General features: G+C 47.4%; 1 protein-coding gene across 2 annotated transcripts in view; it reads left to right on the forward strand.

Moving 5' to 3' along the window:
* pacsin3 (protein kinase C and casein kinase substrate in neurons 3) overlaps positions 1 to 18,805 on the forward strand; it is a 110,387-nt gene that overhangs the window by 22,900 nt on the left and 68,682 nt on the right. The window contains exon 3 of one of the 2 annotated variants that reach the window (XM_061814179.1): positions 13,755 to 13,911. In XM_061814179.1, the coding sequence (XP_061670163.1) occupies positions 13,755 to 13,911 (157 nt within the window). Of the gene's footprint in view, positions 1 to 13,754; positions 13,912 to 18,805 lie in introns of those variants that run through there. The other variant, XM_061814180.1, reaches the window with a different exon arrangement.

The raw sequence follows: 18,805 nt of genomic DNA on the forward strand, positions 1-18,805 counted from the left end.
TTTAACCAGTGTATTAGGTCCTGGTTCATTGTGGTCCCACCACAGTTCACCACTGTGGCTGTTTGAATAGATGTGGCAAAAAAAAGTCACATCACACAAACTACTCCTTTTGAGGCCTAATAAAATTCTCATTTGGAATGGTTTGAAAACCCCTGGAGATAGCGCTCGAAGGCGCATGCCTGGTGGCTCATCGGCTCACCACCTGTGGGAGGGCCCATATGGTCAGATGCAGTGCATGCTGGGTGGTGGCCGAAGGCAGGGACCTTGGCGATTCCGATGCCCAAAAGGGTGGAACGTGATCTCTCTGGCAGGGAAGGAGCCCAAGCTGGTGTGTGAGGTTGAGAATTCCTAACTAGATACAGTTTTACTCATCACGATAGAGCTCTGGTACCAGTCCTCTTGAAAGGGATTGGACTCTGTTCCACTCAGGACTTGCCCATGCTGAGAAGGTCTGAGCACGTGTGGGTATACTTAATGCCCCCCCGCTCGGCACGTGTATTTTTGGGTTCACCCCAGTGGACGAGAGGATATCCTCCCTCCACCTGTGGGTTGGGGGACGGGTCCTGACTGTTGTTTCTTCCTATGCATCAAAGAGCACTTCAGAGGACCCAGCCTTTTTGTAGTCATTAGAGGGGGTGCTCGAGTGACCTCCCGCTGAGGAAGCCATCATTTTGCTGGGGGATTTCAGTGCTCATGTGGTCAATGACAGTGAGACCTGGAAAGGCATGACTGGGAGGGATGCCCCTCTCCCCAATCAGAATCAGAGTGGTGTTCTGTTATTGGACTTCTGTGCTCATCACAGATTGTCCATTCTGAACACCACGTTCAAGAATCAGGGTGTCCAGATTGCACTTACCACCAGGACACGCTAGGTTGCACCTCGATGATCAACTTTGTGGTTGTGTCATCGTACTTGCAGTTGCATCTCTTGGACACTCCGGTGAAGAGAGGGCCAGAGCTGTCAACTGATCACCACCTGGTGGTGAATGGCTATGATGGTGGCGGAAGATGCCGCTCCGAACTAGCAGGCCCAAATGTATTGGGAGGGTCTGCTGGGAACATCTGGCTGAATCCCCTGTCAGAAGGAGTTTAAACTCCCACCTCTGACTGAACTCTGCTCATGTTCCGGGGAATTTGAGGGACATTGAGGATGAGGCGGCCGACCGGAGCTGTGGCCGTAAAGTGGGCAGTGCCTGTCGTGGCGGCAATCTCTGAACATGTTAGAGGACACCAACAGTGAGGGATCCCATCAATCTGAAGGATTCTTATTGGGCCTTTTTGGCCTTTGGGACTCATAAGGCAGCGTATTGGTACGATTTGGCCAAGTGGAATGCAGCTTTGGAGATCGTTGAAGCAAAATTTCGGACATAGGAAGAGTTCGGTGGGACCATGGAGAAAAACCTGCGGACGGCTTCGAAGAAATTCTGGTCCATCACCCAGCGTCTCAGGAGGCAGAAGCAGTGCACCTCGAATTGGGATGTGAGTCAGTGGGGAGAATGCTTTGAAGATCTCCTGAATTCCACTGTTACACCTTCCCATGAAGAAACAGAGTCTGTGTACTCTGAGGCGGGGTCTCCTATTTTTGGGGTTGAGGTCACTGACATGGTTGAAAAGCTCCTCAGTGGCACTGCTCTGGTAGTGGATGAGGTAAGCATGGAGTTCCTTAAGGCTCTGAATGTTGTAGGGCTGTCCTGTTTGACACGCCTCTGCAAAATCCCATGGATATCGGGATGTACACAGTACCTCTGGATTGGCAGACCAGGCTGGTGGTCCCCTTTTTTAAGATTAGAGACTGGAGGTTGTGTTACAACTAAAGTTACAGCTACAGGCCTCAGTTACATTCCTCAGCCTCCCCGGTAAGGTCTGTTCAAGGGTGCCGGAGAATAGGGTACATTGGGAAGTTGAATCCCAGATTCATGAGGAACAGTACAGTTTTCGTCCTGGCCATGTAACAATGAACGAGCTCTACTTCAATGATCCTCTGACTGGACCCCCCAAAAAGAGGATTAAACAGCTGCAGCTCATCCAGAATGCAGCAGCTTGGGTCCTGACCACAACAAAGAGGTCAGAGGATACAACTCCAATTCTAAAGTCCTTACGTTGGTTTTCAGTCAGCTTTAGAATTGATTTGAAAGTTCTGCTCCTGGTCTATAAATCACTAAATGGTTTAGGTCCTGAATACATGAAAGACATGCTTACGGAATACAAACCCAGTAGAGCTCTGAGAGCGACAGACTCAGGACAAATAGTGGAGTACAGAGTCCAAGGAAAACATGGTGAAGCAGCATGTGGTGCTGAACCCCTTGATACTGGCTGTTCGGTCCTTGTACAAGCAATTTCAGTTTGGTCCTTATTGCTACCAATAAGACTGATTCGTTTCCGGTGAGGGTTGGACTTTGCCAAAGCTGCCCATTGTCACCTACTTGTTTATAACAGGGGTGCCCAGACTTTTTTTTACCCCATGATGTACTTCTCAAGCATCCAGACTTTTTTTTTTTTTAAAGAATGACCAATGACAAAATAGAATCACCAAGTCACAAGGATCTACCCACTACAAAAATGCAAAACATATTCATTTTAAAGTATATTGATGATTCTTTATGTGTAAATGTATGTTTGTGTGCCTTGCAAAACCACATGAGCCACTATTGCAGAACACAACATAGTGAACCATGAACATTTTTTGTAACTATCTGAGTTCACTATGATCACTAAACACCATACAAATGAAAATGCACGCCTGGGCTGTGTCACTCAGGTCAGTGGATTCGTCCAACTGCAGTGAGAAACGATCACAATCTCTGATGTCCTTCCGCACATAAGCTATAGCTTCACAGCACCGTGTAACTGTACTCCTTTACAGCTGCAGAGATTTTATTGAAGATAATATTTGCGCCTTATTTTTAAAAGATCGGAACAATGAGTCAGTTATGCCTCCTTATGTGTGATGTGATGAACCCGGAAATTATGCTTCATGACGGCTTTCACTGTTGAATTAGAATGTGTGAAAAGTGACTGCTCTGCGGCCAATTGGGATTTTAGTTTGTTCACTTTTCTCATTCTCAGCTTGCTTTTTGGCGGAATATTGGTGTTGTATTTTCCAAAAACAGGTCGAAGATGCTGTTCCACTTTTCACTACACTGGCAGATGAGGCAAACGCACTTCGAAATGACATTGTGGAAAAAAAAAAAGTCCGCCTCACATTCCGTATGAAAGTAATACGTTTTTGTCTTCTTTACTGCAGCATCCATACTCATGTTTTTCAAGATTTCTTAAGAGCTTTAAATAGGGAGGGTGGGGTGTTCTCATTGAGAGCGTGTTTTCCTGTACTGTCATTGTTTGCACATGCGCGGTGAGCTAAAGTTTAAAAAAAAAAATACGGGTGATGTCTTTTTTTTTCTCGGCAAGCCATTGCATTCGACCGAAACTGCCTCGCGATCGACGCATTGAGCACCCCCGGTTTATAACTTTTATGGACAGAATTTTTTGGCACAGTCGAGGTGTAGAGGGGATCCAGTTTGGTGGCCTCAGCATTACATCTCTGCTTTTTGCAGAAGATGTGGTTCTGTTGGCTTCATCAATCTGTGATGTCCAGCTCTCCATGGAGTGGTTCGCAGCCAAATGTGAAGCAGCTGGGATGAGAATCAGCACCTCCCAATCTGAGACCATGTTCTTCAGTCGGAAATTGTGGTGTGCCCCCTCCAGGTCGGGGATAAGATCCTGCCCCAAATGGAGGAGTTCAAGTATCTTGGGGTCTTGTTCACGAGTGAGGGAAGAATGGAACGTCACATTGACAGGCGGATCAGTCCATCTTCCGCAGTGATGCAGACTTTATATTGGTTTATTGTGGTAAAGAAGGAGGTAAATCGAAAGATGAACCTCTTAATTTACCAGTCGATCTACGTTTGTACTCTTATGGTCATGAGGTGTGGGCTATGACCGAAACAACAAGAAGTAAGAGCCTCAATATAATTTCGATTTTTAAAACATTTTCAGTTTGAATAATTAGTTGCTAGTTGCAGTGAAATAATTTCAGCAAAGTTTTAATTATGTAGGATTAGGACTATTATTCACAGATAATTACATGTAAGATGTGGATGATGAGCATGTTGCATTCTGTGGTTATGAAAATGTCCATTTGAGGTATGCTACAGAGTGATGTTTTTAATTATGTAATGAACTGGAAGAAGAAACGAGGTGAGACGGGTTTTACCATTTTGTTGGTTTGTTTGTTAGTTCATTGACCTGGATTTGCTGTTCTTGAAGACATAACTTACAGGGGAAAGCCCATTTAATGCGGAAACATTTTTAGTAATTTTTTTTGTTGCTGTCTGAATTCAAGTAAACCATTTTCTTTGAACAAACCACCTGTGGAAGTGGATTACTTATTTTCCTTTTTTTGCCAGTGAAGACAAGGTAGAATGCATCAAGCTTAGCCCATTCAGGAAACTTCATTTTAGTCAAAAAACTCGCTCCTTTTGGATGCATATGTAGACTGTGGGACTGAAAACCATGTAATTTGAGCTGGTGGAAAAACACGTGCACAGATATCGTAAGGATTTCAAACTGTAAGTTGATTTCTTCGACATGAGCCGCAAATAAACTGCCGTTATTGGAATTGCAGTAGCCTGTTGCGGAAGAAGCTAGGATAGCGTTCGCAACTGAGCCTTTACCCTTTTGCTCATTATGAAAAAAAGGGCATTGATAATGGATGTACAAAACATTGGAAAACATAAAGTGAAAAGGACTGAGAAGTTAGAAGACTATTTGTTTTCCCCCTGTTGGAGTCAGTGGTTCACCTAGTGTGACTATACTGACTTCCCCCTGAACAGGGTGACAGTTACTTTCTGTTTGAGGTAATTCTCAAGCTTCTACCACAAGTGGTGGAGAATTCTTACCTCTGCATCCTCAAAGAGTTGTCACTCAATTTCCTGTTCAAATGAGGTAGCAAACCTCCACTCACACTTTTACACATGCACATGTTTCAAAGAGCCCAAGTACGTACAGGACACACGTTGCCCTTTTCTCAGTTTTATAGACTAATTTGTCTACTCGATAGGGACTACTATTCTCGGGGTTTGGTTCTGCTGTAGTCACCCAGATGTGCATTCTCTCATTCCTCATGAGTGTGTGATTTTCCTACTCACCAGAGATGTGTTTACTTCCTTCGGCTTCTCGTAAACCCTCAGCCTCCAGACGCAAAGTCGAGGCCCAGTCCCGGAAAGGGTCTTAAGTGCCATGGCGATGGTCTTTGCCTGGACGTCGACTTAGCCCCTGGAAACCTCAGGTATCTTGAGATCTGGCTCAAAGGACCAAGTAAATGTCAGGTTTACCAATTAGACATTCATTGAACTGGACAAAAAGGAAGCAAGAAACCAGTTCAAGTTTGACAGCTTGTGAGGAGAGGAACTGTCTCATACAATTCGCCACTGCACTCTGATTATCCTCTCCTCAGCACCTCTATTTATTTAGTTTCAAGATGCCCCTTATTTACATGGATGTTACAAAAAGGAGACTGCAAGCAAAACATAGTTGGAAACAAAGTATACTTGTTTGTTCATGTGTGTGGAAGATTGCTGAGGACATGTGTGGTCATCATTTCTTTAACAGGCAGCAGGTGCTCCTGGTTCTAACAATTCTGATGATTAGATGTTTTTGTTCTTGCTATCTCCTGCTAGGCGGCTGCCACGTTATTTAGAGCAGAGCGAAGCATTTCTTTATTGGAAGCAGATGTGTGATAATTATATTCACAATTATTCCTACACTGTGAGAAGAGCACAAAGTAAGACAGTTGCATGTACACAAGCAGAAACTATCCCAGATACCTGCAAAAATAAGACAAATTGTACATCTTTTGAAAGATGATTCAAATGTCAGTACTGTAAATCAGTGGCCCCCAATCACCGAGCTGCAGCCCGGTACAGTATCTGTATCTAATTTTGAAGGCATGTTCGAACGTTACTATAGCGCACTAGAGTCAGAGAGTGTTATAGCTGGTGTCACCAGCAGAGTGAGATGAGGCAGAGTGGAGAGGAGATGGTTCAAACTGACAAATTTATTTCAGCTGTTGAAAAATAACATTCATGGAGTGTTTAAATTGAACTGTTGTGTAGGTATATTTAAATAAAAGAGAAATAAATTTGTATTGATATAGTCCAGTGGTCGGCAACCCAAAATCTTGAAAGGACCATATTAGCCCCAAAACAAATGTCTGAAGCCACAAAAAATTAAAAGATTTCTAAGCCTTATAATGTAGGAAACACCAGCTATATGTATCTATTATTAGCTATGTTAACCAACAATCAAAATGACTAAGTTGGCTACAAATACAGTGAAGAAAATATCAAGCATATCAAGGTTACGGCGTGGGCTACCCAGTCTTCAGACCTAAACCCAATTGAAAATCTTTGAAGGGAGCTGAAACTCCGTGTTTCTCAGCGACAGAAACCTGTTTGATCTAGAGATTTTTGTGGAGGTGTGGGCCAAAATGCAGTGTGGGAAAACCTGGTAAACAACTACAGGAAACGTTTGAGCTCTGAAATTGCAAACAAAGGCTACTGTACCAAATATTAACATTTGTTTTCTCAGGTGTACAAATACTTATTTGCAGCCGTATAACACAAATAAATCGTTTAAAAAAATCTCACATTGTAATTGATGGATTTTTTCTCTTTAGATTATCTCTCACAGTGGACATGCATCTATGATGAAAATTTCAGACCCCTCCATGATTTCAAAGTGGGAGAACTTGCAATATAGCAGGGTGTTCAAATACTTATTTCCTTCACTGTACATAATGAGCATTCATGATTAAATGTTTATTTGCCCTGCAGTGCATTCTGCAGAGAACAACGCACCACGTGACTGCTCTGTTGTATGATGGTCGTCTCAAGCTTATCTTCATTCCAGTAGTGCTTCATTGCTTTGATGAAGTTAAAGAAATCCAATTTTTCAATCATTTTTATTTTGAGGGTTCGAAAAAAAAAAAACCAAAATGAAACGTGCATAACATGCCCCTTATCTGGGCACTAAACAGAGTGCAATAAAACGCAGCCTGCGTTTATAAAAATAAAACTGCATTCTTTTGAAATCAGATACTTTGTTACTGAATATATCCCTATGACAGGATTATATTCTTACCCGCTTAATGTGATTTCTTTTTTCGGACATCACTGGTCTGCTCTTTCCATCCTGTGAGCAGTTTCCTACGCTTTATTATCTCCTGGATTGTGACAAAACTTGCAGCAGTCGTGGAGTTTGGAGACGCAATCCACTTCTTAAATTAATGTAATCTCACTTTTTCTCTGTGTCCCAACTGAGTCTTCTTCTTTTCCTTTCGGCTTGTCCCGTTAGGGGTCGCCACAGCGTGTCATCTTTTGCCATCTTCGCCTATCTTCTGCCTCTCGCTCTCTTGCCTGGCAACTCCATCCTCAGCACCCTTCCACCAATATACTCATTCTCTCGCCTCTGAACATGTCCAAACCATCAAAGTCTGCTCTCTCGAATCTTGTCTCCAATACATCCAACTTAGGCTGTCCCTCTAATGAGCTCATTTCTAATCCTATCCAACCTGGTCACTCCGAGCGAGAACCTCAACATCTTCATTTCTGCCACCTCCAGTTCTGCTTCCTATTGTTTCTTCAGTGCCACTGTCTCTAATCCGTACATCATGGCCGGCCTCACCACTGTTTTGTAAACTTTGCCCTTCATCCTAGCAGAGACTCTTCTGTCACATAACACACCAGACACCTTTCGCCAGCTGTTCCAACCTGCTTGGACCCATTTCTTCACTTCCTTACCACACTCACCATTGCTCTGGATTGTTGACCCTGAATATTTGATTATTATTATTGATTAAATATTTTAAAACAAACTCAGGGGCAGTCGCTTGTGATGTTTGGTGCAGTAGCAACAAATATGCTATGCTAACGATCGTAAAATACAAAGTTCCCCCACCACCCAGGAGGTCAGAGTTCAGGTTGGTGACTCACATTACAGTAATATATATGAATCTGTAACATAACACATCAAAAATCAAATCGAAATTTGTATGTATACCTTTTTCAACCATTCTATGTGTCACGATGCGGGGCTCAAGGGTGGACCCAAATGCACGACTCCAGAGACAGCAGACAGTACAGAGGAAACCTTTATTCGGTCCGAGGTCTGAGATCAGGTAGACAGTCCAAACAATCCGAAGTACCAGTACGAATGGGCTTACGAGGGTGGTCAGTGGAGAGGCGTGGGTCGGTGCACGGAGATCAGAAGTCAGGAAAGCAGGAGTGCGGGAACGAGGCATCAAGAGCAACAATCTAGCGGAGTATTTGTCGTCCCCCGGGTCCTATATGTACTGGGTCTACTCAGTGTTCATGAGGCGCAGGTGTGCACCTTCTGATTAGCTGGCCACGCCCAGCCCTGGCTGGAATCCAGGAGCATGACAGTACCCCCCCCCCCTCAACGGCCGGCTCTGGACGGCCCAGGAGCATCAGGGTGAGCCGCGTGAAAGTGATGAACCCTGATGAAGGAGCGGTCCACGACGAAGCGGGAGGGGATCTAAGAGCGCTCCTCCGGGCCATATCCCTCCCAGTCCACCAGGTACTGGACCCCCCTTCCTCTGCGGCGGGAAGACAGCAACCGGCGCACAGTAGACACCAACCCACCGTCGACCATGCGGGGGTGCGGGGGGGACTTGAGCGGAGGAGCCAGCGACGACGTGCGATTCGGGCGAAGTCTGCTGACGTGGAACGTAGGGTGCACCCTCATCGACCTGGGCAGTTTCAGCGAGACGGCGACCGGGTTAATAACCTTGGAAATCGGGAACGGGCCAACGAACCTGGGAGCAAGTTTGCGGGATTCCGTCCGCAGCGGGAGATCTTTGGTGGAGAGCCACACTCGCTGTCCCACTCTGAGCTCTGGTGCGGCCCTTCTCTTGCGGTCCGCTGCGGCCTTGTAGGCGCTGCTCATGCGCAGCAGTGTCCTCCGAGCTGCTTCCCAGGTCCGTTTGCAGCGTCGCACCACGGCCAGGGCTGACGGGACCGCGGAGTCTGTGACCAGTGGAGGAAACAGGGACGGAGGGTAGCCATGCACGACATGGAGTGGAGCCATACCTGTTGAGGCGGAGGGTAGAGAATTGTGGGCATACTCCACCCACTTGATGTGCTGGCTCCACGTGCTCTGGTCCCTGGATGCCAGACATCGAAGACCGGTCTCTAATTCCTGGTTAATCCTCTCAGTCTGGCCATTACACTCTGGGTGATGACCCGATGTCCGACTAGCCGAAGTGCCGATGAGGTTGCAGAACTCCTTCCAGAAACGGGCGCTGAATTGCGGAGCCCTGTCCGAAACGATGTCCTGGGGTAGGCCGTGGTAACGGATGACCTCGTCTAATACCAACTGGGCTGTCTGCTTGGCCGACAGGATCTTCGGAAGCGGCACAAAGTGGACCATCTTGGAGAAACGGTCCACTATGGACAGCACCACTGTGTTCCCTTGTGAAGGCGGCAGGCCGGTGACGAAGTCCAGCGTGAAGTGTGACCACGGACGAAAGGGGATGGACAGGGGTCGCAACTCACCAACAGGCCGTAGGCGGGAAGTCTTATTGGCAGCACACACCGGGCAGGCGTTGACGAACTCCCTTACGTCCTTGCTGAGGTTAGGCCACCAGAACTTTTGTTCGACCACTGAACGCGTCTTCGCCATACCCGGGTGGCAGACTGTCTTGTTGGTATGGGCCCAGTTGATGACGTCTCCCCGCAGAGATGGGATGACGAAAAGGCGGCCCGACGGACAATCCGCGGGTGGTGGCGTCTCTCCCAGGGCCTCCTTCACCCGCGACTCGATCGCCCAGGTGAAACCGGACACGAAGCACACCGCTGGCAGGATAGTAGCGGCGTCTGAATCCGTGCGCCCTCCCTCGTGGATCCGCGAGAGTGCATCCGGCTTGCCGTTTTTGGAGCCTGGGCGGAAGGACACCTTAAAGCGGAAGCGGGTGAAAAATAGGGCCCACCTGGCCTGACGGGCGTTCAACCTCTTCGCAGACTTCAGGTATTCAAGGTTCTTATGGTCCGTGAAGACAACGAACGGTACTTGCGAGCCCTCCAGCCAGTGCCGCCACTCCTCCAACGCGCTCTTGACCGCCAGCAGTTCCCGATCTCCCACGTCGTAGTTCCTCTCTGCCGGGGTCAACTCCCTAGACAGGAACGCGCACGGGTGGATCCTTCCATCCCTGGGACTCCTCTGCGACAAGACTGCTCCGATTCCTGAATTCGATGCATCCACCTCCACCACAAACTGGTTATCTGGGTCCGGAACAATGAGAACGGGCGCAGTAGTGAAACTTGCCTTGAGCCTGCTGAAGGCCTCCTGGCAGGTCCTGGACCAGTCGAAGGTGGTATGTGGCGAGGTGAGCGAATGCGGAGGAGCGGCCACGGAACTGAAGTTCCTTATGAATTTCCTATAGAAATTGGCAAATCCCAAAAACCTCTGCACGTCCCTCCTGTTGGTGGGGTTAGGCCACGCAGCACCGCGTCGACCTTCCCGGGGTCCATCCGTATCTCTCCCTCAGCCAGGACGAAGCCCAGGAAGGACACGGATGCCCGATGGAACTCACACTTATCCATATTCACGTACAATTGGTGCTGCTGCAGACGCCGGAGAACCTCTCTGACTTGTTGAATGTGAGAGGTTAGGTCTGCTGAAAAGATGAGAATGTCATCCAGGTATACAAAGACAGATCTGTTCAGAAACTCCCGAAGCACGTCGTTAATGAAGTTTTGAAAGACGGCCGGTGCGTTTGTCAGTCCAAAAGGCATCACAAGATACTCATAGTGCCCTGTGGGGGTGTTGAACGCCGTCTTCCACTCATCCCCTTCCCGAATCCGCACCAGATGGTAAGCGCTGCGCAAGTCGAGCTTGGTGAAGATCCGGGCTCCCTGGAGGAGTTCGAATGCTGTAGCGATCAGCGGCAAAGGGTACCTGTTCTTGATTGTGATGTCGTTCAGTCCTCGGTAGTCGACGCAGGGTCGCAGCGTGGAGTCCTTCTTCTTGACAAAAAAAAAACCCCGCACCGGCTGGTGGGGATGAGGGGCGAATGAGTCCGGCTGCCAGCGAGTCCTCGATGTAGTCCCTCATGGCTTGATGCTCTGGTCCTGTTAACGAGAACAGTTTCCCTCTGGGAGGAGAGGTGCCTGGCAGGAGTTCAATCGCGCAGTCGTATGACCGATGTGGCGGCAGAGACTTTGCCTTAGATTCAGAGAAGACCTCCCGTAGGTCATGGTAGCAGGAGGGCACCGCGGTCAGGTCCGGGGCGGTACTAGGTTCTGTTAGCCGAACCGGCGCGACTTGAATACCCCTGTCTTCCCGGACAGCGAAACAGCGACTGAGACAGTCCTCTCCCCAAGTCTTGATCTGACCCGTGGTCCAATCTATGTGCGGATTATGTTCTTTGAGCCACGGGCTGCCCAAGATGTGCGTTGAAGACATGGAAGCTAATACGCTCCGAGTGAGCGTCCGGAAAGCTCATACGTAGCGTCTGAGTGCGATGTGTAACCCGACAAAGGAACTTGCCGTTGGCGGCATAGGCGTGACGAAACCGTTGCGTGGGGAAGGTTGCTGCCCCCAGCTCTTCGACCACGCGGGGATTTATCAGGTTTGCTTCCGACCCAGAATCTATGAAAGCCGTCACAGTGCATGAACGGGAGTCCGTTCCCAAGGTGAGGTGAAGAAGGGACCTCCCTGACCCCGCCGCGGTGTACCGCACACTCACCGGAGTAGAGATCCTGATGTCAGAGTGCTCTGGTCGAGTCGGGCAGCGGGCGATCAAGTGTCCCAAACGCCCGGAGTAAAAACAGCGTCCCTCTCGTCGCCGACGTAAGCGCTCCTCCGCTGAGCCGCCAAGCCTCTCCACTTGCATGGATTCCGATGAAGCCGACAACACGGGTGGCCGGGAAGCGGAAGCAACCGGACTGAGACTCTCCCTCTCCTCCTCCCTCAGGTCCTCCATCTGCCTCTGCACGGTGAGGCGCTGGTCCACCTTGAGGGCCAATGCGATGAGGGAGTTAAGCGAAGGCGGAAGATCCATGGCAACGAGGTGACCACGGATCTGTGGGGACAGTCCCTCGTAAAATGCGTCATGGAGGGCTTCCTCATTCCAACGGCTCTCGGCAGCCCGAATCCGGAACTCAATGGCGTAGTCGGACACGCGGCGACGTCCCTGGCGAATTGTCATGAGCGAGGACGCCGCCTGGCGTTCCGGAGCCGCGTATTGGAACACCTGAGTGAGCGCGCAGACGAAGCTCGCCCATGAGCGGCAGGTCTCTGAGTTACGGCTCCACTCAGCGGTGGCCCATGCCTGCGGCCTCCCTGTCATGTGGGAAATGACGAAGGCGATCCGGGAGCGGTCCGTGGGAAAAGCGGACGCTTGCAGCTCAAAGTGGAGATCGCACTGCACCAGGAAGGGCTTGACGTTACCGGAGTCGCCTGAGAACCGCTCTGGTCGAGAGAGCGGAGTGATGGCGACACGGGGAGGCACAGGAGCGGCCGCGCTAGCTTGGGAGGCTAGCCACGGTTCCAGCTGGGCGCAGAGCTCCTGGATCTGGTGAGTCATACCCTGGAGAGCAGCCTCTTGCTCACCCAGGCGTTTGCCCTGCACTTGCAGCGCACGGCGAATGGGTTCAGAGTCGGCTGGGTCCATGTTCTGGCTAGATTGTTCTGTCACGATGCGGGGCTCAAGGGTGGACCCAAATGCACGACTCCAGAGACAGCAGACAGTACAGAGGAAACCTTTATTCGGTCCGAGGTCTGAGATCAGGTAGACAGTCCAAACAATCCGAAGTACCAGTACGAATGGGCTTACGAGGGTGGTCAGTGGACAGGCGTGGGTCGGTGCACGGAGATCAGAAGTCAGGAAAGCAGGAGTGCGGGAACGAGGCATCAAGAGCAACGATCTAGCGGAGTATTTGTCGTCCCCCGGGTCCGATATGTACTGGGTCTACTCATTGTTCATGAGGCGCAGGTGTGCACCTTCTGATTAGCTGGCCACGCCCAGCCCTGGCTGGAATCCAGGAGGATGACACTATGTACCTGTATACAACTATACAATGTGACTGTTTTTTTTTTTTTTTAGTTTTCATCCATACCTAAATGTAATGTGCTGGATTGACTTTTTGAAAATATATTTTTAGAAAAAATTGCACATTATTTTTGAGAAATTATGGTAATTATTTGCTGTTGCTCAAGGTCAAACCAGAGTTGTCACCAGCAGTATTCTGTAAGGACGGTCAGTATGCTTGCTGCAGACAGAAGGAAGTACAGTATCTTGCTGACATCTTCTTGAAACGTTGTTGTAAAGCAGGGGTGCTCTATGTGTTGATCATGAGGCATTTTTGGTTGATCGCGTGACGGCGTGCGAAAAAAAAAAATTCAAAGATTCAGGTGTACGTTGATCGCATGCACATAATGGCGCGTTCCAGCAAGCTGGCATCCTATTTACGGTCTCTCTTGCTTTTTCCACCGTAGTCCCGGAGATGCTTCCCCCACCCCCCACCTCCCATCAGTAGACTAAAAAGCTTTCAAAGTATTTTAGAAAGCAATCGCCTTAATAAGATGTATGGTACAATCCATTGATGTCATACGTGTCATTTCTGTCTCTGCATGTTGAGATAGAACAATAAAGTTATAAAAATGCTGAACTAATCGAGAAATGTTTTAAGTGATATAAGTGTATGCTTATTATTGCTGCTTTGTGTCCCATGAAGCCGGGAAACTACAAGAGGACGGTGAGGAGGGTGGACGACGGCCACCGACTTTGTAATGAGTTGGTCAGCTGTTTCCAGGAGCGGGCTAAGATTGAGAAGAGCTATTCCATTCAGCTCAGTGACTGGGCTAAGAGATGGAGAGGTGTGCTTGAGAAAGGTTAGTTCAGACTATACCTCATAAGAAATAAAGGCCACTAAAACCATTATGAAAACCTCTTTTGAAAATCTTACAAGCGCCACTTATTGATACTGCTATTCTATAACGGCCATATTCTCCTGTGCAAACAAGTCAGAAAACACACTCAGCTGTGTGCTTTTCCAGCTCTGCGCACTTTCCCTTTCACTGAAATCTGTCATTTGGGGGCAGAGTAATAATAATAATAAGTGTAACATGCAGCAACCACCCAAACACATGTCCTCATTGTCTATGAATGAATATGGTTGGTTATTCAGTAGTAGGGATTTTTTAGAGTTGGAAAATAGGAGCCATACTTCTATCAAACTGTCTCCAAGGCACCTGTGGTTACAGCAATAGCTTACTGCAGTTAGGGTGTGACTGTGGAGTTAATACATAATGTATGTATATGTGCAAAAACATCTTAAGTGAAATGCAGTAATATTATTACGACATGCTCCCCCCCTTGCCAGGTAAGCACTCTAGGTGGAGCAATTTAATATGTTTGCGTTCTTTGTCAAATCTGGCCTGCACACGTGCTCCATGCATTCTCCTGTGGACTTTAACACTTTCTCATCCTCACGTCAGAGGCTGTAGTAAGACCCTCCCAGGGAGGGGTCCGGAAGCCATCTGTATCAGATGCCTCAGCCACCTCACCTGCTCCTTTAAATATGGAGGAGCATCGGCTCGACTCTGAGCCCCTCCCGGATGGCAGAGCTCCTCACCCTAACTCTAAGGGAGAGCCCGGACACCCTGTGGAGGAAACTAATTTTGGCCGCTTGAATCCGGAATCTTGTTCTTTCAGTCATGACCCACAGCTCATGACCATAGGTAAGGGTAGGAGCATGGATACACAAGGTATATTGAGAGCCTCGCCTTTCGACTTAGCTCTTTCTTTACCACAATGGACTGATACACAGTTTGGATCACTGCAGAAGCTGTACCGATCCGCCTGTTGATCTAGCGTTCCATTCTTCCCTCACTTGTGAACAAGACCCCAAGATACTTGAACTCCTCTACTTGGGATCTTATCCCTGACCTGGAGATGGCACAAACCCTTTTCTGACTGAAGACCATGGTCTCAGATTTGGAGGTGTTAATTCTCATCCCAACTGCTTCACACTTGGCTGCAAACCGATCCAGGGAGTGATGGAGATCACTGCTTGTTGACGCAAACTGAACCACATCTCTGCAAAAAGCAGAGATGTAATACTGAATGTTGACACCAAACCGGACACCCTCTACACCTCGACTGCCCTCAAGAAATATCGAGGATATCGAGCTGGTCCGAACATGAACCCGCTCTAGTTGGAGCAGACCCTACGGTCCCTCTTCTTTAAAAGAGGGACCACCACCCCAGTCGCCAATCCAGAGGTACTTTCTCCGATACATATGCGATGTTGCAGATGAGTGTGAATCAGGACAGCCCAACAACATCATGAACCTTTAGAAACTCTGGGCGAATCTCACCCACTCCTGTCACCTTGCCACCGATGAGCTCTTGAACCACATCTGTGACCTCAACCCCAGAAACAGGAGAGCCTGCCTCAGAGAACCGAGACTCTGCTTCCTCATGGGAAGATGTGTCATTAAAATTTAGGTCTTCGAAGTATTCTCTCCACTGATTAAAAACGTCCTGGTTCAAGGTCTGCAGTGACCCATCCTCACGATACACAGTTTTGATGGTGCACTACTTCCCTGTCCGGAGACAAAAGATGGTGGACCAGATTTCTTTAAAGCCATCTGGAAGTCTTTCTCCATAGCGTCATGGACTCCTCCCATGTCCAAGTTTTTGCTTCAGCGACCACCAAAGCTGCTTGGCCAAAAGGTGCCCATCAGCTGCCTCAGGAGTCCCACAGGCCTAAAAGGTCCGATAGAACTCATTCTTCAACTTGACGTCCACCAACATATTCAGAGATTGCCACCACGACCGGCCCCGACCACCTTCGGGCCACAGCTCTGTTCGTCTGCCTCTGCAATGGAGGCGCAGAACATTGTCCACTCAGACTAAGAGAAGCGACAATAGGACAAAACCTGTGAAATTTGAAGGTAGAACTAATAGAACTAATATTTGGTATATATGAATATATAAAACATAAAACTGTCAACACAGGACGACAGCACTGAAATGTACTGCTTGTTTTTTTTTTTCCTACTGGCCAGTCCATCATAACATTAATTATAGTCAGTATATACAAACCCAATTTCAAAGAAGTTGGGACATTGTGTTGAACATTAATTAAAATGGAATACAATAATTTGAAAATCATGATCTACTTATATTCAATTGAATACACTACAAACAGAATACATTTAATGTTCAAAGAGATGAACTTTGATTTTAGCAAATAGTCATTAACTTGGAATTTTATGATGAAATGTTCCAAAACAGCGGACACAGGTCATGGTTACCACCGTGTTGCATCACGTTTACTTTTAAAACATTCAATAAATGTTTGGGAACTGAGGATAATAATTGTTGAAGCGTTGAAGAATCTTATCTGCAGTGGCTTTTCTAGAATAAGTCAGTGCACTGTGAGAGAGATAATCTAAAACGAAAAATCCAGAAATTACAATGTACGATTTTCTACCAATTTGTGTGATACAGCGGCAAATAAGTATTTGAACACCTGTCTATCAGTTAAAATTCTGACCCTCAAAGACTTGTTAGTCCACCTTTAAAAGTCCAGGTCCACTCCATGTATTATCCTGAATCAGATGCACTTGTTTGAGGTTGTTAGCTGCATAAACACACCTGTCCACCCCATGCAATCAGTAAGACTCAAACTTGTAACATGGCCAAGACAGAAGACCTGTCCAAAGACACCAGAGACAAAATTGTACAACTCCACATGGCTGGAAACGGCTACGGAGATATTGCCAAGCAGCTTGGTGAAAAAAGCTCCACTGTTGGAGCAATCATTAGAAAATGGAAGAAGCTAAACATGATGGTCAATCTCAATCAGAGTTTAGCCTCATGCAAGATATCACCTCTTAGGGTCTCAATGATCTTTAGATAGGTGAGGAATCAGCCCAGGACTACACGAAAGGACTTGGTCAATGACCTGCAAAGAGCTGGGACCACCGTTTCCAAGGTGACTGTTGGTAATACACTAAGACGTCATGGTTTAAAATGTTGCATGACACGCAAGGTTCCCCTGCTTAAACCAACACATGTCAAGGCCTGTCTTAAGTTTTCCAATGACCATTAGGATGATACAGAGGAGTCATGGGAAAAAAATTTTTGTGGTCAGATGAGACTGAAATGGAACTTTTTGGTCATAATTCCACTAACCAAAATCCCTCCCGCAGTGTGTGCACACCTGGTGAACAACTACAGGTAATGTTTGACCTCTGTAATTGCAAACAAAGGATAATGAACCAAATTTTAACATTGGTTTTCTCAGGTTTTCAAATACTTATTTGCAGCCGTACCACACAAATAAATCATTAAAAAAATCATACATTGTGATTTCTGGATTTTTCTTTTTAGATTCTCTCTCTCACAGTGGACATGCACCTCCGATGAAAATTTCACACCCATCCATGATTTCTAAGTGGGAGAACTTGCACTATAGCAGGGTGTTCAAATACTTATTTTCTTCACTGTTTGTGGTTGTGTGTGTATGTGTCCTGTTCATCTGTTAGATCAAGCAGAATGTAGAATCTGCATCCCCTTAATGCTGGAACAGTTTTACTGAGTCACATTGGTGTTTTTGAACTTCCTCTGCGATTTTTTTATTTTTATTTTTTTTACATTTTAATTGAATTTTGATCGAGCATGAGTCGATCAGTTGAACAGAACAGAATTTCTAGAGGCATGGGAGAAAAAAAAGACAGAGAAAGCGATAACTGCATACCTAATGAGAAAAATAACTTACTCCATATGAACAACAAAAACAATAAATATGGATGTTGCATCAGACTGTAGTGCTCTATCCCGTGAAAGAAGAACAAAACTAGATGGGATCGGACAAGGAGCATGCAACACAAGGATCGTAAAACCAGCTGTACAACTGGAATGTGGGGAGACTAAGTGAATCATAAAAGTCTGTAGAACGAGAATATTAATGGGGGATACATAAGAATTTCATGTATACATGTTATTTTTTGCAAACAGTGAGTCGTCCCACACCCAGAGTCCCAGGGGTGTGCCTATAGACACATGAAAGTGAATTGTGCATGCAAAAAGACTGACAAAAATGTCCTCTCCTTGCTGCGCCCACAATGCAGAGGCGATAGGCCTGACTAAATTAATCGAGGACCGAACTGGGATCAGTGGTCCAACCGAGAGCAACACTGTGGACTGGACACGTTCCATGCCGAGGGACCCAAGATGGTCCGCCACTCCCCTCCACAACAACTGGCCACCAGATGGTGGCCCCAGGGACCAGTCCCCCCACAAACCGTTGTTATAATTGAGAAAGTATGTACAGTGAACAGCGTGAGTGTGTGGTTAAGTTTGTGATTAAGCGGCACAGCTCCTGCGGGTCAGGCCCATCAGGAGGGACAACCACTGAAGAAGAGTGCTGCTATATCCAGACTCGCAGCAACACCATCAGGACTCCAGCCCTGCCGGCACCCACTACCCGTCCCTGAGGGAGTTCGACTCTTCCACCAGACCAGAAAAAAAAACACGTCGGGCTACACAACCCACAGGGGACCACCCAGTCCCCCACAGGAAGAGGAGGAAGCAAGCACAGGGGGATGCACAGAACAGAGAGAAGAGGAGGAAGCCGGCCTGAAGAGCACCAAAGGGGCCTCACAGCCCCCACCACAGAAGTCGCCTCCACAGAAGCTGTAACCAGAAACACAGAAACAAGAGAAGATAATCCCCACTCCATCCATGTCGTCTCAGCATCCAAACCAATCTAAA

This window comes from Syngnathoides biaculeatus, chromosome 3 (assembly GCF_019802595.1).
Source record: "Syngnathoides biaculeatus isolate LvHL_M chromosome 3, ASM1980259v1, whole genome shotgun sequence".
In the NCBI taxonomy this organism is placed as follows: Eukaryota; Metazoa; Chordata; class Actinopteri; order Syngnathiformes; family Syngnathidae; genus Syngnathoides; species Syngnathoides biaculeatus.